This window comes from Heterocephalus glaber, unplaced genomic scaffold (assembly GCF_053883595.1).
Source record: "Heterocephalus glaber isolate CG9 unplaced genomic scaffold, H.glaber_assembly_v1.0 deba00001472, whole genome shotgun sequence".
Taxonomy (NCBI): Eukaryota; Metazoa; Chordata; class Mammalia; order Rodentia; family Bathyergidae; genus Heterocephalus; species Heterocephalus glaber.
In genome coordinates, this window is record NW_028258315.1 from 25,601,284 (window position 1) to 25,626,853 (window position 25,570).

Consider the following 25,570-nt stretch of genomic DNA (forward strand, 5'->3'; position numbering starts at 1 on the left):
GTTGTCTGGCAGCAGAAGGCAAAGTGGCAGCCTCTGAGGTCTCTCCTGCTTGAAGACAGGAACTCCTATCACAGGCCCCACTGCCTTGTGGGGTGCTCACTGAGCTTGTGAAGTTACCACAGAACTGTCCCCTTCTCCCAGCAATTCCCAGCCATTTGAGTCCCCAAGTGTCAGGCACAAGTCTGTTACCAATCAGCTAAGAGTTCTTTTGCCCTATTCAAAGGGAAATCTTGAATTAGCAGAATGCTGCTCTCAGCCAGAGCCTCATGGGCCCCTTTGTGGCTTTCTGTCATCCTTCATTTCCCTCCAACAAGCCTAGGCTTTGGGATAGTTGCTTTCCTCTGTCACAAACCTCCTCTGAAGACAAAGGTAATTGGTGAAAAACACATTAATTTTACATTACATTTTCTTCCTCGTGATCAGCAGCCCTCACAATCACAGCAGTCTCCAGGAATATCTAGGAGAAATGCATTTCTTTCCAGACCCAAGTTACTGAGATGCAGACTCTTTCACATGATATCCAAGAAGTCTGACTCTGAGAGATGCCTGCACACACATTTCTTATTCTACATATGATGATGACTTTATCTCTGTGAATTAGAAGATCTCTCTGTGTTTTTTTTCCCCCAAAACAGAGTCTTTCTGAAAGGCCTCTTTAAGTCTTCATTTCTCCCCAAACAGAAAACTGCTTGCACTACCACCCATGCAGGTTCCAGGGAGCTCTAGGTCCAGTTTCTGTCAATAACAAACTATCTCTGCACCCAGTGATTCTTCCCGGTCCCCAGAAGCCTGTGGCAGGAAGGAACTTTAGATCTAAAGAATGAACAGGTCTTTCCGTGACAGTGTCTTCTTCTCATTCCCCGACAGTTTCTCCTCTGAGGCCCCTGGACGGAAAGCTGTCTGCTGCACTCAGGGGCCTAAATCTAGCTGTGGGCAGAAAGCCCCACTGGAAAGCAACAAAATATCTGAGCCACAGATGGATGTTCATATACAAAAAAAATTGTAGGAAATTACAAGTCACATTTCAGCACAGGCCCTTCTCTGTGACTTAGAAACAAAAACATTTATTTGTTTTTAGGATCAAAAGGAAGAGTGAAATGTGGAGCCAATGGCCAGGGGACTGGGGAGTCTGTAGCAGTTTATGCGGGTGGAGCCTAATAGACTGGGGGAAGACACAAGTGTGGGTTTTTCCACACAGTCCAGGCCTTCGGGCCTTAGCTCAGGATGTTTTAGGATACTGTTAAGGCCGGGTTTTAGGAGACAAGGTGTGACCCTGGTCACGCCCAGATGGACCAAGCTCCCAACCAAAATTCAATTTCCAATAAATGTTACCTCTAGGTTTCCATAGTAAGGCGATTCTGAACTGCTTGCTTTCTAGAACGAAAATACCCAGACTCCTGATCTTGAACCAGTGCCCCGGCCAGGTGCTGCTCCCAGAACACACAGCTCCCTACAGTCCCGCCAAGGGACCGCCCTCTTCGCTTCTGTCTCGTGTGGACAACACCTGGCCGCGGCTTGGAAAGGGCCACGGGCCTGAGATCAGAGCGCGGGTCTGCAAGGCGCGGGTCAGCCCACTGAGGCAGCGACCCTAACCCTTCGGGAAACCTGGCCCTGGCTAGGGTCCGTGGTGAGGCTGGCAGCATCCGACCGGCAGAGTTACGGTCCTGGTGCCGTCGCCCGGTCTCTGCTGGCCTCCCAAGCCTCAGAGACGCTGCGCTCCACCCCAGCCCAACTCCCCGTCAGCGCGCAGCTGCCTGGGACTCGGGCTCCGCCTCCCCGCCCCTCCCGTCCCCGCCCCCTTTCTGCGCGTGCGCGGAGCCGAGTCCCACTGGGCCGCAGCCGGGTGCTCAGCGCTAGCCCTGGGTCTGCTCTGCGCCCGGCCCCCTGCTCGGTCCCGCCTCGGGCTCCCACCGGACGGGACAGAGCCACAGAGGCTGCAGGATGTCGCAGACGGCCATGTCCGAGACCTACGGTAGGCCAGCGGGCGGGCTAGGGATTGAGTCGAGCCAGGCTGGGCCGCGGGGCTGGGATCTCGATGGTCGGGTGGTCACTGGGATGTGGGTCAGGTATTGAGAATCTCGGGAATGTGGGGGTATCGGGGCTGTTGAAATCTCGGAGTATTGGGAGCCAGGATCTCCGGGTGTCAGGGACCGGGATCTACCATAGGTGGTCGGGATATGGGGCCCTGGCTGGGATCTGGGGGCATCAGGGGTGTCGGCGTCTGGGATGTCGACCTGTCTTTTATATAGGGATGTCTGGGTCTCGAGGTGTCAGTACTCAGATCTCCCGCCTGACCGTACACAGTGTTGACGTGACCCGCTTTTTCAAGTTTCCTCCTGCTTTTGCCCAGCATTTCTATGGGGGTGTTGTTTTCCTTTCTGGGTTTAAATAGCTCGAGGTTGAGGAAGCCAGTTCCAGATGTGGAGATGTGATTTCACTCGCAGTGGTGTCCACGGGAGAGGGATGAGGCCCAGGGCCACTACTGTGTTTCAAGGTGCTCCAGGGTCAGTCCTGTTTGCTTTTTCCTGGTTTGGAATTCCTTTAATTGCACTAGGATCACAATGAGTTAATGATAGATGAGCTTATCTTGCTCAGGAGACCTTTGTGTTCTCTCTTTCCCTCACTCTGATTTTAGCCCTTTCTGGGTTGCATTATGGCTATTTATAAACACATCTCTGATTTTTGACCGTATGCACCTTGGAAGAAAAGCCCTACCTGCTTTATCTTTGTTTCCCCTACAGCACCCAGACCTGGATGTACAGGACAAATATTTGTTTAGATAAATGAAAGCTTTCCCAATGCATATATTGTATTGCTTTCTCTTTTCCCCACTGTGTAGTCATTTGCCAGTCCCTAATCAATCTTTCAGATGTGTATCCTCAGATAAAGACTCCGACTTGGGGTGTGATACTCCCTGAGAGAGGCTGCAGTCCATCACATGTACCTCAGGCCATCCTGGCCTGCCCACAGCCTGCGCATGTGCTCTGTATGTTCCTATATGTCACAACCCGTGCATGGGGTAGGCTGTGGGCCCTGCAGAAACACCACAGACCACTCCTTGGCCTTGTGAAGTTTACAGTCCATTGAGGCGTAGAGTTCTACTCCACTTGTGACTATAACAGATGAAAATTGAAAATCCAAGCAAGAGTTCCACAGGAATGTGGTGCATGCAAGTGTGTGAGAAAGGAGGCTCCAGCCAGGGCCCACCAGGGGAGGGTGAGGAGGCCACTGAGGGGCTGCAGAGAGGCTTAGACTTTGAGAGGGTGCGAACTGGTAAGGGTGTTGTGCTGGGTGTACAATATGCCTGGCCCACCACCATGATTCCTGGGACACCGTGAATCCTGGTGACACTAGGGCATGATGTCAGTCTCTAGAAGCCTAAGGAATCCCCCAGGGAGCTGCTGACTTCTCCGACCCCTGTGGTCAGAGTGCTAGGTGTCTCCCAAGTCTCCATGTGGTTTGCTTCTGCAGAGAACCACGGTGGGACATGTCACCAGCAGAACAGGCCCTCTGGCTGCTCCTTATCCTGGGCAAGGAGCACAGGGGTGGGAAGGGTGTATATAAGAGAACCAAGTGGGGTTGGGGATCCATGAGGAGCTGGGTGGGGCGGGGCGGGGTGCGGTAAGGCTTTGTGCTATAAGACAATATTGCCTCGGCATCTGTTCCTCAGCCCAGACACAGTTAGTTGAGGGTTTGAGCATCACAGACCAGCTGCTGGAACTTGGGTCATAAGGCTGTGGCTGTTAGCATCATCTCAAAGTACCTTCCAAATATGTTTTTTTACTATCTGAACTTAATTGTTTCTTTCAGCAGAGGAAATTTTAAAAATTAAAAAAGACAAAAAAAAGAAGAAAGAAACTTAGAGCAAGTGTGGCTGTTGAAGCTGCCAACCTAAAGTAAAAATTCACTCAAAACCAAGGTCTAAGCCATTACCTTCACTTATCATTGGCTATATTTGCACAGCATTGTTCCCCAAACAACGCAATCAGGCCTCCTCCCTCCAGACATTCTCCTAGCTATGAAGGAATGTTTGCCTAACCTTGAGGTTCCTTTGTACCCTGGGCTCACATTCTCTCCTGTGAAAGGAGGCACTGTCACCTAACGGGATGTGATGGAGAATGCCAGCCAGGGCCTTTGATGTGCTGCTGGTGAGCTATGTCTGCTGCTCACTGGCCTGTGCCACTGTCCACCGGCTGGCAGTGCTCCACATACTTGTGCTCTGAAGCCACTAACCACCTGGAAACAGTACTTCAGGTTTTATAATATAGGACAAAATTAGAATGTTAAACAGATACTGTTGTCTTCATATTGAAACCCTGGGTCTGAATATCACTCACCTGTACCGGTGTGAGGGTCTCATGTTCTCACATCCTGTTGAGTCAACCTCGCCTGTGCCTCCTGAGGAGCTGCACCTCAGCAGCCTAGGGCCTGAGGGATCACCAGCTATCTCAAGTAATTCCTGACACCAAGCAGTGACATGTAGGAGGGAGCTAAACTATATGTGGTGGGGAAATAGTAGGCATTCTTTTAAAAACTAAAGAGCTGAGGAAGTTTGACAGTAAGGAAAAAAATCTAAGACAAATTTTGACACAGTTTATGCAATTGGGAATGATGTAGGAAACAGAAAACCACCACTCAAATTGCTGATCTCATGCTCATTTTTATTATATACCCTCAGAATTTTCATTTATGCTTTGTTTTGAAAAAAGCAAGTATTTTGATATTTGCCATAAAATTTTGAAAGTCATCAGGGTATTTTCTTTTAAATTACGTCCCCTTGTAGAATGTTATGGGTTGAATTGTGTTCTCTAAAAATTATGTTCGAATCCTAACCCCTGTCTGTATTTGTGAATGTGACAGCATTTGGAAATAGGATCTTTGCAGATGTAATTAGCTTGGATGATGTCATACTGGATTAGGGCAGGTCCTAAATCAGTGACTGGTGTTCTTATGAGATAAAGGAAACTCAGACACAGACACATGCACGGATAATGGATTGTGATGATGGAAGCTGAGATTGGAACTACAAAGCTACCAGACAAGAAGCCTGAGAATGGCTGGCAAACGCCAGCAATAGGAAGAGAAAGGAAGGCCCTTCCCGGGAGCCTTCAGACAGAGCCTGACCAGCCTTGAATTCAGACTTCCAGCCTATAGAACTATAAACAGTAAAGTTCTGTTTCCAGTCACCTTGTTTATATTTCTTTGTGCTGACAGCCCTAAGGAACTAATCCAAAGGGTCTGGCAATAGAAACTTGATTCTTGAAGAAATTTAGTCTTGAGAGTGAGGAGGACATCCCAGGTAGGAAAAGTGTGGTTAAGTCACCTGCTGCCAGTGAAGCATAAAATAACTTGTCAGAAAAATCACTAAATTGCCACCACCTTGATTTCACAGATGACAAGCCATGTTGACAGTGTCAACAAAGGAAGCATATAACATCGGGAAAAAGAATATTTTTTAGGTTGAAAAAGTCTATGCTTGTAAATGTGTTTTTCTTTTTCTCATTCACTGAAAACTGGTGACTACTTGGCAGACCAAAGTCTGGGAACTTGCACCAGTGCTTCACACACTCGTGTGCCCTGAGTCCCCTGCCCTATCACCCAAGTCCTGGGAGTGGGAGTGGAGACTGGACCTGACTATGTTTGAGTAGCCAGACTCTGTACTGTATCACAGCTTCCTACCAGAGCACTTTGAAAACATGCTTCTTTGGAAAAACCAAAGTTTATGACCACTATGACAGCCATTTGAACCATAAAACATTCCAATCCACACCTGTGACTTTGCCTTTGAGATGAGGATGCCTCTTGAACCTACATTTCCAGTTCCATCATTCACTCAAACTAAGGATCTTATTTTTAACTCCCTCCCTAACTACTCCACCTTGGGGATCTGAACTCCACTAAGGGATCTGAACATGGAGCGTCCCAAACCCTGTAGTGTCTCTCCTACTCCACAGTCTTCTCTTTCCAGTGTATGCATTTGCCTTGGAGAGAAAGTTACAACCCATTTTAATTGTCCCTCTTGGCTCTAGCTGGTTGCTTAGCCTTTTAAGGTGCCTTCTTAATATAGTTCAAGCTACTGTTTACCCTAGAAGAGGTAAAGGAAAGTTAAATTGGTGCCAGTTTCCTGAATCATAAACAGGTTGCGTTGCAGTTCATCATCAATGTTCCTTGGCAGGTGTGGTGCTCTGCATCCTCAGGCCAACCCTCAGGCCACTTCTGCAAGCCTGGTTCATAGGGTGAGTGAGCTCCCTGGGCCAAAGAGGGGGTTTTTGGTCTAGTTAGACCAGAAGGGGACTTGGTAAAATTTATTTCAAGGTTCAGACTTCTAGAAGCTTATAGGAAAATCATGATGATTTATGTAAATATTTCCAAAGATAATTGAGTTTCTTGAAAAACAATTTCATGATTGCACATATGAATTTACTTCTAGCTAAAATAATAGTAATATCTCTTCTGTTAAGTACCATTTTGCCCCTTTTTTATTTTTAAGCATCTCATACTTTGAACCACTTTGTACAGAATTATCCAGAACCCTTTCATAATTCAGTATACTAGGGCTAGGTTGTAACTTGATGGTAGAGTGTTTGCATGAGGCCTTAGGTTTGATCTCTGGCACTGGGAAAAAAATTATAGAATCACTCTTACCATATATATTTCAGACATGTGTATTAGTGATCCTTGCTCTGAGTATTTCTCTAGGGTGAGAAGAAAGTTGGAGTCATCTCTTGAATTTCTCCTTTTAAATTCTCCTGCAGAGATTGGTCAGACTGCTGTAACAGATTTTTTTCTCTACTCCTAATAATTCTACTAAAATATTTGCCACTGAAATTGTTTGCAAGAAGTCTCTGACTCCTTGAGTTTTGTGATACTTGATTGTCTTTGTCCATTTTCTGTTGCAGTACCAGAATACCTGAAACTGAATAATTTTTTTAAAAGAGATTTGTTTTAGCTCAGGGTTCTTGGAAGCTGGGGAGTCCCCAAGCATAGTGCTGTTGAGGGGCCGATGGGCTTGTGGGAAGGAGGTAGACACGAAGGGCAACTTTGCTTTATTAACACCCGCAGTCTAGTCCTACAGACACAGAACTCACCCAGCGCGAATTACCCAGACCCACAAAAGTAGCATCAATCCAATCTTGAAGCATCAAGTTGTCACCTCCTGAACGCCCTGCCACCTCTCAATAGCATTACGTTGGGAGCAAAATCCAGCAGGTTTTGGAGGGGACAACCCATGTCAAAAGGTAGCACTCACCTTCAAATGTCATTGCTCTCTTTGGCAGTCTGATTTCAGCAATGGATTACTTTCTATACTTTTGAAAAATACTTAACATTTGTGTCATGGCTATGAATATGGAGTAAAATCTAAAATGACATACAAGGTAGTATTATTTAAACAGTAGATATAATAAGACAAATCTGAAGGGACCACGCTAGAGTATAAGACATAAGTCAAATAAACCTTGTATATCTGCACATTTTCTTCCTTCAAACTCCCTTCAAGCACTCCAAATAAAAGTAAGTTTACATTGACAAGGAATTTGACCAACATGAATAAGTGCGTGATGCTGGATGTCATACCCCAAGAGCTAATTCTTAGTGTTGTGCTACAGCCAGGCACAATCTCACACCACTCAGAATGGCAAGTTCCTATGTGGCAATACTTTGGGTCTTAGTCTGTTGATCATTTTCACATCTCTTCGGTGCTCTGCTTTTGGCATTTTAAGAAGTCTTAAGAAGGAGTAAACAATATTTAGATGGGAGAAAGAAAGGACACGTCATGAAGTGCTAATAAATTATAAATGAAAGGATGTATTTTAGAGGGATGTTTATCATTTTCTTCTCAAATATAAATTTTTAATCATGCAGAAAAGTAACTGGGGTCTTCAGAACAAAGCATCTCTCTCCTTCGTCTTTAGAAATATTATATGTGGAGTGCAGTGCATGTAGTGTTCCCACTAAGTCTTGTGTATTCACCTGACCCGTATTATGGGGGTGCTCACAGAGTAAAGGTGCCTTGTGCTCTGCCTGTGGGGCTCTGCAGGTCTGTGCTGCAATTTAGTCCACTCTTGCTCACAATCAAAGTAAATCTTTCCTTCAAGATGAGATGTAGCCAGGTGTGGTGGTGCATGCCTGTAATCCCAGCACTGGGGAGGCTGAGACAGGAGGATCACTGTGATTTTGAGGCCAGCCTAGGCTCCATAGTGAGTTCAAGACCAGCCTCAACTACACAGCAAGGCTTTGTCAAAAAAAAAAAAAAAAAAAAAAGATGCGGTGTAAACCCCTTGGAAGCCAGGGCTTCTTTTTTTTTTTCTTTTTTTTGTACCGGGGATCAAACTCAGGACCTTGCACTTGTGAGGCAGGTGCAGCACCACTGAGCTAAATCCCCAGCCCTGCTAAAAATCTTTTGACATTTTGAAGACTAACATCCCTCATTAGAACCAGTTTGACTGCAATAGTACTTAGAAAATAGAAAGGGGCTATTTGGTGACCACGGCTGTTTCCCCACTTTTCATGTATTGGCACCTTGAGTGATTTCATCATAAATATGTGCATAACCTAGGACATTGTACCAATACCTATTTGCATGCGATGAGATTCATATTCTGGATTATCTTTTTAAATCCATAGAGGCTATGTAGTCCAGACACCAGTAAAACTTTCCAGGGAAAATGGCTATTACAGTATATTATATCGTTATATAAACAAGTTCCTTTAAATGCTCAGATATGAAAGCCATGTGAGTTAACAGGGACCCACCTGTTTCCTCTGGCATGTACTATTTGCAGTGCAGTTGGCTTCCCTGGCCACTCTTTCCCACGGGCAGGGCTGTCTCTAGCTTCCACATGCCCTGGCATTCTGGTCCACACCTTGGACATGATCTGACTGAAGATCCCCTAACATCACCTTACAGTGCTGTCTCCACCCTGTACCAGGAAATCTCCTGGCTGAAGATGGGTAGAGTGCCCAAGTTGAGGTATAAACCAGGGCAGAGCTGGGTTGTCTATACTGCGTCCATGACCCGGCCCCATGACTGCTGTAGGGTGAACCAGGTCTCACCTGCAGGTGGAGATGACCCAGAGGTTTTCTGCAGTGGTCCAAATGTCCCCACCAGAATTCATGTTGGAACCTAGTTGTCATTGTAACAGCATTACAAGGTGGACCTTCAAGAGTCAGTGAAGCTATGAGGCTCTGAATGTGTTGGTGCCGATGTCATAGGGCTGGCTCCTGAGGAAGGGATGAGCTGGCAGGACTGTCCTGACCTGTCTCACCTGCTCACCTGCCTGTCTGCCATGCAGGATGCAGGAGGAGGCCTGTGCCAGATGCAGCCTCCAGTTAAATTCTGTCTCTCTCTGTCTCTGTCTCTCTCTCTCTCTCTCTCCCTTCATTTTTTGTTCCGTTTTACTCCCCCCATCTTAATAAACTACTTACCCTATTTCTAAATAGAGTAGTTATCAGGCTTTATCCTTTTGTAGATCTAAATCAAACCTAACAGTTCAAAATGCAGCCAAAATGTGTTTCCTGGTTGAGGCCAGCTGTTCTCATTAGGCCTCTTTATCTGTCTTACCTGTCTTCTGTGTTGGCAACTGGCTTCCTTTCTGGGCAGTTTTCCACTTAGAAGGGTAATTTTATTTTTAGATATTATTGCATCAAGTAGAAAGCAAGTAAGAAATGGCAATTTTGATACTGGACCGCTGGCCAGGCTCACTGCTAAGGTGCTTCCTTCCCTCACCAACCCCAGCACAGGTGATCCAGTGAACACCTTGGCAGAGTCACAGGCCCGAGCCGGCCCTGGGAATCTGAGCTGTGGTGCACAATCCAGTCCCACCCAGTAGTGCTGGATTTAGGCCCAGACACGCAGCAGCTGCCCTGGCTGCCTCTGCAGGGCACTGCCCATGCCTCCTTCTGCTTCCTGTTCCCTGTGCTCCACAGGCCACCTTCTCTGTGTCCAAACTTCCTGCCTCTCCTAATCCAGCCTCTCTTGTCGCTTCGTGCCTCCCTGTCCCCTGAAGAATGTGTCCTCTAGGGCCAGGAGTTTAGCTCAGTGGTTCTACCATCTGCCTCACAAGTGCAAGGTCCCGAGTTTGATCCCCAGTACCAAAAAAAAAAGAATGTGTCCTCTTTTGTCCTGTGCACCGCCCCCTCCCCTTGTGTTGCTGTTACCTGTGGCCTTGGGGATAGTCCTCCTTTAGCAAGGTCCTCTGGTGTGCATCTTGCTCTGTCCCCAGCCCGGGCAGATCTGGTGCCTAGGCATCCATGCAGCAGGTTGGTTGGCACCCGGCTTCACAGTTCCTCCACATCACTTCTCATCACCTTCTCTTCTTCCACTGCTTCCTAGGCTCCCGAACTCCCTCTATCCATTCTCATCACTCTCATTCAGATCATGGGTTCTGCCCACGCTGTCACTAGATAGCACTAAGCAGCCCTTTCTCTTCTCTGCTCTGCACATCAGCAGTTTGGAACCTGCACAGGTCTCCTTATCACCCTCGGGAGGCAGAGAGGAGGATACCTAGGAAGGAGGCTGCTTCCACTCCAATGCATTCACCCAACCCTGTTGTCTCAAAAGAAGGGAGTCTCCTGGCTTGTGCCCAGGTCATGGCACTCACCTTGCAGACCACTGAATCCTCTCCACTCCTTCCTAATCCTATGGGTGACTTCCATTCTGCATCGTTCTCTGACTCCCCATTTCCTCTTCCCATCACAGCCATGCTCTTTGTAAGAGCTTTCCAAGAAGCTATTAGTATTTTTTGTCTACAGTGTCTGACTTCGTTCTTCAGCAGACCGTAATTAGGACTTCGTCCATCCCTAATGGCCTTGACCATTTTGTTTCCCTTTTTGTGGGTAGCCCCTAAATAACTCTGACCAGAATCCCTGCTGTGCCAGATCACAGGTATTTTCAGCTTAATCTCTGAATCTACAACTCATCATTTTATCTCAACATTAATTCCTTCTCAAGAACCTTCTTTATTTTATCTCAGTCTTGGTATCACAAACTCTAGCCGGGGATTTAGCTCAGTGGTTTTGCTGCCTGCTGCACAAGTGCAAGGGCCTGAGTTTGATCCCCCGTACCAAAAAAAACAAAAACAAAACAAAACAAAAAAACAAACTCTAGGGTAGTAGTGGTGAGCCTATGGCATGCATGCCGCAACTAACTATTTGTATCATTGAAAGCTCTAAAAGGTTTGCTATCACTGCCCTAGGCCCAAGAAAGCAAGGAATCCTTTCCCATGTGACTCCATTCCACTCACACCATAATGCCAATCCCAGCACCAACTCTTTCTCCCAGGAGGAGACGTGTGAAGTGACTTCCCTCTAACCTCTGGGAATCTTAAAAACAAGAGTGTTGCTTGAGGGAGAAGCTGGGAAGGCAGAGCCATCTCATCACTAAATGTCCCCTAGGAAGACAGACCATCTATCTTAACACTGAAGGTGACATCATTGGTCCTTGAAAACTCAGGAACCCTCCCTGGCATCAGTTGTAGAGCAAACTGTCCACACTGCTCTGGCCACTCCAGCCATCTCTGCTGCCCATGATGCCTTGGTGCTATGGGCTCCTGCTCCTGTGGTGTTGGCTGCTGCCACCTTGTGTGGTCTGGGGAGTAGGTCACAGGTGTCAGCCACAGGAGCATCACCTGAGGTTCCACCTGTCGTCCCCTCTGGCCTGGCACTGTGCTGCAGCCTAGAGGCCACCGCCCTAGTTGATGTATGCCCTGCATGACTAGGAGGTCAGTCTTTCTTCATGCCATGTACTCCTCCTCAGTGTGAGCCCCAGCTCAGCCTCTGCCTGCCAGGGGGATCTGGGGATTCCAGTTTGGGGTTAGTCTGAGCGCAACTCCCACGGCTCTGTGTGAACCTGAGTCTGTGGGATAAATGCCTGGGAGTTGCTGAGTAGTATGGTGAAAAAAAATGTCCAGTTTTACACAAAACTGCCATACCTAGAGCCACCTTTCACTTCATGGCAGTCTTCAGCAGTAACTGGGTTTGTCCATTTGTCCTTCCATTTCTGTCAGGTTTCGCTTGACATGTCTTCATAGCTCTGTTGGGTGTGTGCATATTTAGGGATCTGTATCTTGTGATTGCTAGCCTCACAGCACTATTCTGCAGTCTAATTGCCTGTAGCCATTTGGATGTCCTGTGGTGTCACAGAGACTGAAGCCTCTGGGGTGGATGTAGTTCTAAGAAGCAGGTAATGGGGCACCAGCAGCTCACTCGGCATCACTGAGGGTAAAGGCAACAAGTGCAGGGAAGCACTTGGTCTGCTGTGGAGAAGGTGTATGGAGGTGATGCTACCAAATGTGCACACTAGGGAACCAGGAATGCAGAGCTGTGCCTTTATGGCCACAGAACACCAGGCAGCAGGGGCCAGCTACACGGGTCAGGGCTGGCGGCAGGGTAGGCAAGGGAGAGGGAGCTGTGGTGCTGCCTCCAGCTAAGCAGGACTAGAATTCTCAGCTAAGGAAAACCCTGAGGGCAATGAGGGTTCCTCATTCTACTTTATAATTAACTAATTCCAGGGCGGGGGATTTAACTCAGTGGTTCCGACACCTGCCTCACAAGCACAAGGTCCTGAGCTCAATCCCAGGTACCAAAAACAAACAAACAAAAAATTAACTAATTCCAGCTTGGAAATCCATTATTCCCATTTTTTAGAAATGGTATCCCAAAGTAAATGCATGACTACTAGCAAAGAAGAAATGAAAAACTCTTTCCACATGGAGTCAGACAAATTGTTACACTCAACATCCTAACCTAAACTTGGCCTGAGCCGTCCTCCCCATAAGCTAGAGAGGAGGGAATGGAGGCAACCACACAGATCCATGAGGGCAGACAGACTCATGCCTGGTTTTGGTTTGGTTTGGTTTGGTTTGGTTTGGTTGTTTTTCTTTGGTTGTTGCTTTGGTGTTTTAAAACAGGACTTCACTGTGTAGTCCAGACTGGCCTTGCACTCCTGGTGATCATCCTGCCTCAGCCCCTTGAGAGCTGGGGTTACAGACATTTGCCACCATGCCCAGCTCATGCCTACCTTGAAGAGAAGAAAGAAGTGGGCCTCTCACTAAGCATGGTACACATCTGCAGTGCCAGGACTCTAGGATGCTGAAGCAGGATTGAAAGTTCAAGCCCAGCCTTAGCGATTTAGTGATTTAGTGAGACCCTGTTTCAAATTTTTAAAAGAGGTGGGAATACAGCATACAGCTCAGTGTGAAGGCCCTGAGTTCAATCCCCAGTACCTAAAAAAAAAAAGTGGGCTTTTCAAAGTTAACGAGGCTTATTCTTTTGTACACTTGAAATTTCTAGGTTAATTTTGCTTACAGCAGAGTGTGCATATTTCTTTGAGTCATGGATAGCAGGGATCAGTTTTATTCATTACAAGAACAGTTTTCAACCTTCCAACTCCAAAAACAGCTGTCAAAGAGTGTAGTTTGGAAAACCACTGAATTAGCATGTGAGTGAAATATCAAAACTACACAAATGTGAAAAGGTAAGTCAACATGTTTTCACAAAACATTCAGTTTTCACAAAACATTATTACCTCTTATCTTCTCTTACATTAACAATACAATTTCATTCAATTTTATGATTATAGTCTTTTGTGACTTTGTGAAGAATGAATACCTAGCACCTGTTTTAAAGTTACTTTTCATAGTTTCTCTTTGTCTTTTAGATTTCTTGTTTAAATTCTTGGTTATCGGAAATGCAGGAACTGGCAAATCTTGCTTACTTCATCAGTTTATTGAAAAAAAATGTAAGTGATGCAAAGCAGCCATACATTCACACATGTCCAATGAGAATGTGCTCAAGCTCAGATTTGCTTACAGTAAAACTCATTTTTTTGTTTCAGGGAAAAAGTAATTGCTTAAATAACTTTAAATTTTTATGTTCTTAAATTTTTAGTTACATGATTGAATTTTTACTGAGTTAGCATTTCAGTTTAATAGTGGTTCAGTATATAATTGTCTTCCTGGTGCTATAAGATATAAGATAATGGTGGTGGGCCAGCAGAGGGGGGCCCAGGCAGGAGCCTTATTTCCTGATGGAGCAACCAGACAAGCCCTGGGGTGCACTTCAGATGACAGGAGGCCTGTGGCCTCTGCCTCCTCTATCCTGCTTTGCTGGTGGGAGGCCAAAGTGTGAAAAGGACAACGGGTCCCTCGGGGGCTCTGGTCACAGGACCCTGGCTGCCACTGATGGGCGCTCCCCCCGGTAAATGAGGCTGGATCTTTACTCCAAATTGAGACCCCAGGGGACTGTGAGCTTAAAAGGCCCTTAAATAAACAATGTTGTGATCCTAGGAGGAACTGTGGAGAATGACCTCCCAAAACAGAATTAACTTGGCTAAATGAAATACACCTGAAGCAGGAATGTTGCAGTACCTCAGTGAAGGAGATGAGACAGCACAGTCTTGGCAGAGGGTGGTGACAAGAATAAAATTCTTATATTTATTCTGCTGCCTCTACTCCCATCAGTGAAGAGTTAGTTGGGACCCTTGCTCAATGGCTGTGTGCAGTGTAGACTATAGATTCAGTCCTTCCTGGGCTAAGTTTCTTTATAGGTTGCCAAATCTTCACATTGCTCAAGCTCAAAAAATAATGCCCTAAGGCCACCAGGCAGGCCGTGATAACCTTTCCCTCTTTTCAGGATCCCTGGAGGCCCCAACTGTTCCCAGGAGTGACAAGGGGTCACTTTATTTCTGTGGCTGAGTCAAAACCAGGGTGTTCCTGGCCTCCAGTTACTGCTGAAGCAGTCACCCATGTTCTGCTTGGCAGCCTCCCTCTAGCCCACTTCTCACCCTAGTCTGCATACCTGTCCTCTAGAGCAGAGGGCCCAGTCCTGTCAGAACTGGGCCGCACAGCAGGAGGTGAGCACCAGGGAGCAAGTGTAGCTTCCTCATGGCTCACAGTACCGCATGAGCTCCACCTGATTTCGGATCAGCAGGGGCATTAGATTCTTTTTTTTTTTTTGGTACCAGGGATCAAGCTCAGGACCTTGCGCTTGCGAGGCAGGCACCAGAACCACTGAGCTAAATCCCCAGCCCTGCATTAGATTCTTTTTTTTCTGCGTTAGATTCTTATAAGAGCTTGAGCCGTACTGTGAATTGCACATTCCACACTCCTTTGAATCATCTGAAACCATCCACTGTTACCAGTCCTTACCTGTGGAAAAATTGTCTTCCATGAAACCAGTACCTGGTGCCACAAAGATTGAGGATTGCTGCTCTAGAGCACCTGTTTTCCAGAGCAGTTGGAACAGTCACCCCCTCATTATTGACCAAGTGCCTGCCCTGTTGCTGGACACTGCATCCTGCACAATGATGTGTTGATAGTAGCCATCACCATGTGAGCTCTCAGTGGTGGATATCTGGATATCTCTGATTCGAGGTGGCCACTTCCTTCAAATGTACCATGGTTATAAAAAGCTTTATTGTCTCTGATAATAGGGACTGTGTATATTTTACTTAAAATGGTGCTTTTTATCAGTTGGTATTTTGGAGAAAGGAATAGCTAAGATAAACTGCATTTTCAATTGATATAACCCTTAATTCTAATGTTATCTATTTAAATCTAAACACCTGTTATGCTAATGTCCTAAAATTAAAAACTTTGTTCTTGTTTTTCTTTTTTAGTCAAAGATGATTCAAATCATACAATAGGAGTGGAATTTGGTTCAAAGATAATAAATGTTGGCGGTAAATATGTAAAGTTACAGATATGGGACACAGCAGGACAAGAACGATTCAGGTAGCTTTTCCTCTAATTTAATCAAAGTATTTGAAATAATTAATTGCATTTTTTTCACAATGTAGGGTCTCACTCCCCCAACCCCTCCCCAGCAGTGACTTCAGAAATTCCACTCCAGAAGCTCTTATTGATAAGACAGGTGAACCTTCCTTAGCTGCACGCAGCACTGATCCTGAAGATCACAATAGAGCTTCAGTGAGGCCTTGGAACTTAGAGGCCAGCACTGTCAGGAGGACACAGCACTGTGTCTCCATGGTATGCTTTCAGACTGAAATGAAGGCAAAGTAATGGCACAAACATATTTTTCTGTATTTCCCTTCTAAGGAGGAGTTTTTAAAATTGCATGTGATGGTTGTTCTCTTTGTTTCACACTGACTGAAACACGTTCTGACGAATGGCATACATCCCACAGAACATTCTCTCCTCCACTCTTTGGTGACAGTGCATTCGCAGCTGTGCTGAGGATGATGATTTCAGGGTATTGCTGATGAGACTGCATGGCTAGCCTCCTGCAACTTCAAGAGCAAGACAGTAGATGAACATTCTAAAAAGATCCAGGCCAGAGTGCTGTCAAAACACCAGGATGACGCACAAACCCAGAAAAGCTTCAAGAGGGGAAAACAGTCACATGTTATGTTGGAAATTAGAACTACATTGGACCATCAACAGCACTGGAAATGAAAAATACTGAAAACTCAGGAGGTTAAAAATGAAAGATACCTTCAGACTCAAAATTCTACACATAGCCCAACTGTAAATTAAGTGTAAACATAAAAGCAGAATGCCTTCAGATGTTCAGGAACAGGAGGAAACAAAGTTGTCTCATATCTTCTGCTTTAGCTCAGAGCACCTCCTTTACCAGGATGAGGCACAACCAGAAGGTAGGATGAGGCTCCAGGGTCCAAGGTCAGAGTGACTGCAAGGAAGGGCCAGGGTAGAATCCAGCATGTACCCCTGAGTGACCTCAGATGACTCAGACTTTCCCAAAGCAGGACCCAGTCAATACCAATACTCATAATTCAGAGTTTCAGGACATTTTACAGAACTACAGGACCAAATGCCAGAGGACACTGTAAGGTGTACCAGTGTAGGCGTATGTATGTCTCTATGCCCAGAGGGTGTGTACACATGTGCTCAGCATGCATCCTTTCCTGATTTAATCAGTTGATAAAAGAAAGACTAAATCTTCGAAGAAGAGAGCTTCTCTGGGGCTCAGAGCTCTTAGAAAGGAAGCCAGGAGATGGCTGTGTCATTTCAAGACACTTAGGAGCATTTTACTTTAAAACTATGTATATGTGTGAGAGCCAAGTATGGTGAGGCACACCTGTAACCCCAGGCAGAAGCAGGAGGATCACAAGTTCAAGGTCAGCCTGTGCAATTTAGAAAGGCCCTGTCTCAAACACAGAAGCAAAACAACTGCCAAAAACTTATGTATAGGTATTACATTGGTTAAAATTCCTTTTGCAAAAGTTTTAATACCTCCAAAAAGTATTTTCAAATGCTTACAGTTAGAGACCTGAATAATTCATGTAAAAAAATCACATGTCAACACAAAGCACAGGGCCGGGGATTTAGCTCAGTGGTGCCATGCCTGCCTGGCAAGCGCAAGGTCCTGAGTTCAATCCTGGGTACCAAAAAAACAAAGCGTAAAATAAATTAAGAAGTAAGTAGAAGCTAGGAGTGGTATAATCCTCTTGTAATCCAAACAGGAGGGAGACTGAGGCAAGAGGATCAAGAGTTCAAGACCAGCCATAGAGATCCTGTCCCAGAAAAACAAAAAGAAAAAAAAAGTATAATACAGCTCGGTCTGAGAATCCAACTGCCCTTTCTCAAAATGAGATGCACCAGAGAGAATTTCATTTTGGTACTGGGGAAAATCTGAAAGGTTGGTAATGCTGGGAGGAAGCACTTCACCAAAAACAAACCTTGAGGTTGCAAGGATGGACAGGAGGTCAAGCCCTGTATGGAGGCAGGTGAAACCGGGCACGAAGGAAGGCAGGCTCAGGAAGAGGTGGAGGAGCATTCTAGGGTGCAGCCTGGTGGTGCCCACAGGGGAGTGAGGGCCCTGTTGAGTGGCCATGCTCATCTGGGGACGTGTTGCCTTTTCACTCAAGCTGCCCCACTTTAGGGGACATCCTGCTTATCCTGGCCTAACGTCCACTCCTTCCTATTATTTTTCTGACATAATTTCCAGCAGAATAATCCCTCACACATAAATCAGAGACCAGGAGCCCTCTCTTTTGAATCAGGGTCTGCCCTATGGTGTAGTTTACAGAAGGATGTGGTTTCTGTGGAAAGGTGGTGTTTGGTAGTAAGGGGTCCTGATTGCTTGAAAGTGAAAGCCATGTAATTCTTTCAGGTCTGTGACAAGAAGCTACTACAGAGGGGCAGCTGGGGCCCTCCTTGTCTATGACATCACCAGGTAATGCCAGCTCCCCACACTGGAGGCCACTCAGTGCCCTGCATCCTGGAGGCCAGTCTTGGCGCGGTCCCATGTATGTGACTGTGTCCATGGGGGGGCAGCAAGGTAGCATCCAGAAAGTCCTTCAGCCCTTCCTTGTGTGTCTTAGAGGGCTTTGATCTGGTCCCAGCCCCTATTCTACCATACAGAGAAACATGTTTGTGAGGCTTTAGGTAGATAGAGCAATCCTGTTTTTCACTGCATTTCTTAACATGATGCCAGACATGTTTCTTAAGGCCCACAAAGCTTTATGCATGCCAAGACATTAGAAGTGAATTTCGAGAGGCAGAGGACACAGCCTCTGGGCTTAGACTGCCTGGGTTCAAATCCCAGCTCTGGCCATGGCCATGCAACTCCACAGGCACTGGGCCTTCAATATGGGGGCCTGAGTTGGTTTTTTTTGTCATTAATAACCATGTGATGTTCATGTAGTTACAGGAAGTTTAAATTAGTTAATATAAAACACAAGGCAGTAATTGGCCACATGTGGCAATTTAATTGAAACTGAGATTGAGAATAAGTTCCTTGGTCACACGACCACATTTCAGGTGCTCAGTACCACACATGGCAGGTAACTTTGGCATCAGACAGTATAGATTATAGAGCATCCTGTCCTTGAAGGACAGCACTGACCCAGGGTTTGCAGCAGCATCCTAGAAACCTGCAGTCCCAGGGCACTGTGGAGGGCTGCTACTGGGTACTAACCATCCAGGGAGAGGACCTCACATGGCTGCTTCTCTTGGCCATCCAAGAGGGGGTAGCAACTCCCAGTGCAGCCCTCCCTGCCCTGGCTCTGCTGGCAGTATGAGGCCTGTCCTGCCAAGGTGTAAGGCCATCCCACCAGCAGGGGTACCTGTTCATCAGTGTGGGAGGGCAGGAACTTGGTCCTGGGATGGACAGATCTGGACAGGTCCTGCTTTGCTCAGTGGCTATTTTGTGACCTTGGACTCTTGTTGTCTGTGGGCCTCAGGCTCCTCATGGAAAGGAGGATGACAGCAGTCATTGTTACCGAGTCCTTAGGAAGAGGAGTCAGCATGATGAATTCTTGTGGGAAAAAACGCCAGCAGCTCAGGAACTCACTAAGTGGCCTAGCTGGGTCCAGCACTAGTAGACGGCTATGGGTATGGGAGGGAAGACTTCTTTTCCTTCTGGACCTGGCATTCTGTCTCATACACTCTGTGGGTCTGGCATCAATGGGCATTCAGGGTGCCTGAGTTATCTTGAAGGTGCTGTTGTCCCGACCTGAATTGTTGAAAAGGCTTGTGAGTAGTGAGAGTGACTGGAAAGAGTTGCTAGTTTTATAAAATACATGTATTATTTTCACAATCTTATATTACGCAGCCGAGAAACCTACAATGCGCTTACTAATTGGTTAACAGATGCCAGAATGCTGGCCAGCCAGAGCATCGTCATCATCCTCTGCGGGAACAAGAAGGACCTGGACGCTGACCGGGAAGTCACCTTCCTTGAGGCCTCCAGGTTTGCACAAGAGAACGGCAAGTGACTTTCTCCCTCCCACCTTCTCCAAGGGCAGATCTGGGTGCAATGGCATTTCTTTGAGTTTAAGACATCTTGAGTTTTGAGATTAAACTGTACTTCAGAGATGTGGAATTTCCTCTATAAATTCAGGCATATCTAGTCTACTTTCAGTATATCACATTCTGCCTACAAGTTACTATATGAATAAAAGCAAATGAATTCACATTCTGTAATGACTTTTTGGTCCAGGGGCTCTGAATATTAGGTTTTGGGTTAGAGCTTTGTCCATGTATTTTGAAATCACGATGATGTTTTCATTCTAAGTAGAAAAGAAACCAGTTGAAGAAACATTTGGTTGACTGGCTTTCTTTTATTCACATTCAAAAATGACTGAAACTTCTCTGAATTGCCATACAGAATACACAAGACTGCCATGTAAAGTTAATGGTTGCTTATGGATAACAGGATGATAAAGATTCAGACATTTCAAATAACTTTAATTTTGAGAGTTAACCAAGAACTAGAATACCCTAGTGTCAATAATTATTTGGGGCCAGGGATTTAGCTCGGCAGTTTCACCGCCTGCTATGCACGTGCAAGGACCCGAGTTCGATCTCCGGTACCAAAAACAAATAATAATAATTATTATTATTATTTGGACTCTTAAGACCCCAACCTGCTCTTACAGCCTGATAGGTTCTCTGCTGAGAGTAAACAAGAGGAGAGCCAGTTAGGGTTAGTCTTTGAAGAGCTGTGGCAACACAGGACACAGGTCGGAAGGAGTGGCCTTTGCCCGTGAGGACCAGAGGCCAGAGAGGTGATGTTTTTCCCCGTATGAGCCACTGCACTGGAGCATTAACACAAGTAAGACCTCTCTGTCCCCTAGAAAGCATAAATGCTTGGGGGTTGTGTTTGTGGTAACACATAAACCCGGTGGAGAAGGACACTGCTGCTCCTCTGTAGCCAGCCTCCTCCCTGATGACCACTGCCAGGTGGAGCCATTGCTTGCCCACAGATCGGAGTCAGCACAGGGTGATTGTTATGGTTCAGAGACAGCATAGACACTCTATCATTTTACAAACTGTATTGATTCTGTGTTTATAGAAACAGATGGCCATAGGCCATGAGTTACATTTTCTCTGCTATTATAAGAGAATGCTAAGTAGCCTGTTAGTAGTTGGATATTAAGATCATCTTCTAAACGTGGCCTGTGCCTTGTTTGATGTCACTTTTAGAGCTGATGTTCTTGGAGACAAGTGCGCTAACAGGGGAGAATGTAGAAGAGGCCTTTGTGCAGTGTGCAAGAAAAATACTTAACAAAATCGAATCAGGTAAATCTCTTCCCTCAGTAGACACTCTTCTGTGTGTGTCACCCTCTGCTCCAGTGTCACCTTTTAATGAATGTAGGCATGATAGGCCCCACCCTCTCTTCGCCTGCTGACCTGACTCCCCACTCATGGACTTGAAAGTCCCATGGCTGAGATTTGAACCACCTCTTGCCAGGGCGGTTTCTGCAGCTACCACAGGGAGTGGGCCCAGCTAGTGGAGAGAGCGGGGTTTCAGTCGGAGTAGGTGCTCTTAGAGTCGAGTCTCTTGGGGCCCCATCATATGCAGAGAAAGACTAGGCCTTGGGCGGTATCTGTCTGCAGCATGCTGATCTGCAGGACCAGAAATCCCATGTGGGGCTGGGCAGAGTGTGTGGGCTGAGGAAATTGCAAGCACAGCGTATAGGATAGGTCACTGTGGACTCGGTGTCAGGAGCCATGCAGTTGGGGGTAAATTATTTCTGAGTTAACTGAGTGCACCTCAGTTGCAGTGTGCATTATTGTATTTATTGCTGCAGTAAAAAATAATTTAAAATAATCCTAAAGTAGGCAGCAAAGGACTATGTAATTGCAGTTTCTAAAGTTGATCTTTAGGTTCCTTTCACCAGAATTATATGTGAGCATTCACCACTTAATTAATGCAGTCAAATATCTGAGTGCCTATCCTTTGTCAGGCTGAGTAAACCGCAGCCGCTGCCCTCAGGAAACTGTCTTTCCTGGCAGATGATTAAAAATAATTCTAATTCTCAGGATCAATGAGGTGATCAAGAGGCATACAAGCTGCTAGGGCAACATGGAAGAGGGGCCCTTCCCCAGCCCAAGGACAGAGGTTGCCAGGCAGGGCTTCCTGGAGGAGGTGGCTGTGTGTCTAAAGAGGGAGCGGCTAGGCAGATGATGGGGGACAGCAGTGGAGAAACTGAGAGCAGAAGCAGCTCTCAGTCCTCACAGAAGACATGGAGCCTCATCTTGTAGTCACTGGTTCTCACCCGAGCTGTGTCCTGATCCCCTGGGACCCTCTAGAAGTCCTAGTCCTTGGCCACACACTTGGTGCTGGCCTTGGTGTCCCACAAGTCTGACACCCACTAGGGATGGAGAATTCTGCAGGGAGAGCTGGTGAGAAAGAGATCAGACTATAACCCAAGGTGAGCCTTGCAGGAGGCTCTGGCATTCTTGCAGGGGGCAGAAATTCTGAGAACAGGAGGAATGGAACTAAGGCTCTGTGAGGATGCAGAAACAGAGATGACACCATGTCGGTGAACCCTGGACATGTGGACAGCAGTGTCAGATGGACTGAATGGTAGACAGGGCAGCTTTGGGATGGGGAGGGTGATGAGGAGGATCAGGGCTCACAACTGGATCACCTGGCAGGGAGGGGAGAAGAGGCAGGCATTCTTTGGGAGCTGAGATGACTCTGCATGGGAAATACGACGTCAGCTGTGTTCACTTGGGGGCCATCAGTGCCAGAGGTGACTGAGAGTAAGGAGCGTGGTCATCAGGGAGGAGCAGTGGTGGAGACACAGGCCTGGAAAGGATGGTGAGTGGAGCAAGAGTGACCTGCCTGTCATGGCTAAGGACAGAGTCAGAAGTCATAAAGAGCCTGGGCACACGGTCCATGGTTAATTCAGAGGGGAGGCCTCAGAGCTGAGGACCACCCTGAGACCTGCATGTGGTGGGAGTCAGTGGTCACCTCTATCAAGCACAGTCATCCTCTCCAGTGGGAGGGACCTAGGGCAGTAGATTTGGAGGGGCTGGAGCTGGAGGGAATTCTGACCTGTGTAATTTCTGGGAGAGGACAGGAGGGAGGATCAGGAAAAGCGATGAGCAAGGAAAGGACAAGGAATAAGTCTGGGGACAGTAAGGGGTCCAGGGCTGGTTGTCAACCTCAGACGGACACCACAACATTTTATGGTTTTTGGTTTTGTTTTGTTTTGTTTTGAAATAGGGTTGTTCTGTGTATTCAAGACTGGCTTTGAATTCATTATGTAGCCCAGGCTGGCCTCATATTTGCAGCCGTCCTCCTGCCTCAGCCTCCCAAGTGCTGGGATTACAGGTGTGCACCACCACATTTGGCTCTTTTTATTTTTTGACCAGAAAACAAAACAAAAAAAATTGCTAAGCATAGTACAAAAACTTAATGTTTTAAAGACTGTAAGGTAAATATTTATTGTTAAAACTGACATGGTATAGAGCATGACCGAGCTGCCACGAGATGTGGTGTCCTTTGATGTGGCAGGCCGACATCATATATAAACCTCTCCAAATGCATTTCTCCTGAGATCATCAAAACCATAATTATACCCAGATGAAAAAGTGTAAGGATATAAATTCAGATTCTTCAGCATTACTTTTTCATTGTCATTGTTGAACCCCATGCCCATGGGGTTCCGAAGCCATTGTTTCTTCCCCTTTATTACACAAACACGAGCACATGGTAGCTGCCAGGTCTTGGTTCTTTCACTTACACCTGCTGTTCATCACAAGTCCACGTCAGGAGTCTCCGTGCACCCGGGTGTATACATAACTCCAGAAATGGGGGCGTGTGTGTAGTGTGAACTGTTCTGCGTGTTTCCCCGTGACTGGGCTACCGCACGCTTCTGGCTTATGGCCAATATATTGGTGTTATAACCAGGCTGCAAGGGGGGACCTTCTCTGTGTCATTTTGCCCAGGCTGAGGGTGTGAGAGATGAGCTCCCAGAGATGGCTCTTAGGTTGGGACACCAGCAACTAGGAGCAGGTGCAGGCATCAGCTTTCCTCCCACAGAGAGGCACATCACGGAAGCCAGGGCCACAGGGTGTTTGTCAGAGTTGGAGTTTTACCTACCTAGTAAGAACAGTGGCATCTCCATAGTTTGATTTTAAATTGAATTATTTTGCACACATTCTTTATTCACATAATTCCAAATTCAGCATGTACTAGAGTATACAGTGGAAACCGCTCTCCAGTGCCACTTCTCCTGTCTGTAGTCATCCCAGATTGGAAGCCAGCCATTGTCACAGCCCTTTGTGTCCTTCTAGAGTTACTCAGTGTCTATGCACATAAACATTTGTTTTTCTTCTCTCTTCAACATGGTGGCATAGAGGCACAGTGTGTGCTTTGCTTTCTTCACTTCATGTATTTGGGGATCACAGAAACATAAGCATTCTTCTGAAGAAGTCTCTCTTGGTCCCCAGGTGAATTGGACCCGGAAAGAATGGGCTCAGGCATCCAGTATGGAGACGCCGCCCTGAGACAGCTGCGGTCCCCGCGGCGCACACAAGCCCCGAGTGCACAGGAGTGTGGGTGCTAGGAGCAGGTGGGTGCCTCCCAACCCAGCCCAGCCCAACGTGCTGAGCACAGAGCAGAGCAAGAGCCTAGTTGCTGCCGCATGGAAAGGAGAGCAGACAGGGTTGTGAGTGACAGAACTGACACTCCACAGGAACTCCTCATTCCCTTTCCAGAAGACTCTCAGCAGGAGTGGCTGAGACAGAAGCCCTTCTCTCAGTAGCCAGGCAAGACATCTTTGGCTTCATTGAGGTGTTCATGATTGTGCCTTTTGCCAAAGTATAAGGCTCACTTCTAAAATTGGCAAGTGTCTCCATTTAACTTTTTCTTTTTTTTTTTCTGTACTGGGGATCGAACTCAGGACCTTGTGCTTGCCAGGCAGGCACGGCACCACTGAACTAAATCTCTGGCCCTTCCATTTAACTTTTTAAACTTTACTCCTTTTCCCATTCCACGGTAGACTTTTATTCCTAGCACTCTTGAGTGGCTACGGTAGGAGGATCACAAGTTCATGCCCAGCCTGGGAAACTTAGTGACTAGTTGAGATACTGCCTCAAAATAAAAAATAAAAAAGGGCTGGCTCTGTAACTCAGGGTGAAGGCCCTGGGTTCAATCCTATCCTGCAAAACAAAACAAAACAAAACAAAAGATTAAGCAAAAGAAGAGGTATCCATTAATTTTAGGCTTTATTTATTTCTACATTTATAACCATGCAGATTTTTAAGTTGTTCTTACTATTTTCAGGTGTCTACAATGGAATTTGGACACCAGAGCTGGAACTCAAAGAATCTGAAGTTTTTTTTTACCACCATCTTTTTCTACTCTATGCAGAAGTAGATCTTTGTGGAGAAAAGATAGTGTGGGTGTTATGCAAGCTGGTTAGACATCCCCAGCAGCCACATAATGAATCTGACCCAGTGGACAATACCATCAGATGTACACACATGTGTAAAAACCTCCTGTTCCACTCTTTCCCTTTCACCTTCAGCTTGAACCATGACCTTGTACTGTGTATACCCCCGTACTTTTCCACCGCATGTATCTGGTGTATGGTATGATAGAATGTTGCAATGCAGTTTAATATTTTTTTTAATCATAGACACTGAAAATCGTTATAATGAGGTGTGCTTGCTCATCATATTGGTTATATTTATGACCTGATATTCAATGACTCTGGCATTAATAGCCAGTGTGTTACTTATTTAATTCTGCTTTCCACATTCTGCACTGTGTTTATGTGATCCACACTTGAAATACCAGTGATCATTCACTAACATCCTGAAATAAAGTGAAAGGCGGAGTTTCCCATGAA

At 46.3% G+C, this 25,570-nt stretch overlaps 1 protein-coding gene across 3 annotated transcripts; it reads left to right on the forward strand.

Moving 5' to 3' along the window:
* Nucleotides 1-1,798: 1,798 nt before the first annotated feature.
* Nucleotides 1,799-25,570, forward strand: Rab4a (RAB4A, member RAS oncogene family). 3 transcript variants are annotated; one of them, XM_004854692.4, is made up of 8 exons: nt 1,799-1,972; nt 13,658-13,738; nt 15,617-15,731; nt 18,091-18,153; nt 19,534-19,688; nt 20,907-21,002; nt 24,168-24,289; nt 25,003-25,570. In XM_004854692.4, the coding sequence occupies exons 1-7, from the start codon at nt 1,942-1,944 to the stop codon at nt 24,281-24,283; spliced, it is 657 nt and encodes a 218-aa protein (XP_004854749.1). In that variant the 5' UTR covers nt 1,799-1,941; the 3' UTR covers nt 24,284-24,289; nt 25,003-25,570. The 3 variants fall into 3 exon arrangements, with proteins under 3 accessions (XP_004854749.1, XP_012931265.1, XP_087038007.1); XM_087181881.1 differs by having other exon boundaries at nt 1,800-1,972; nt 19,572-19,688; XM_013075811.3 differs by lacking the exon at nt 24,168-24,289.

What these genes read in the sequence shown, in the direction of transcription:
- Rab4a (XM_013075811.3), top strand. Translation starts at nt 1,942, where the DNA reads ATGTCGCAGACGGCCATGTCCGAGACCTACG. An exon ending in CTTGTCTATGACATCACCAG is followed by an intron (nt 18,154 to 19,533) that starts GTAATGCCAGCT and finishes TATATTACGCAG; the next exon opens with CCGAGAAACCTACAATGCGC. An exon ending in CAGGTTTGCACAAGAGAACG is followed by an intron (nt 19,689 to 20,906) that starts GCAAGTGACTTT and finishes TGTCACTTTTAG; the next exon opens with AGCTGATGTTCTTGGAGACA.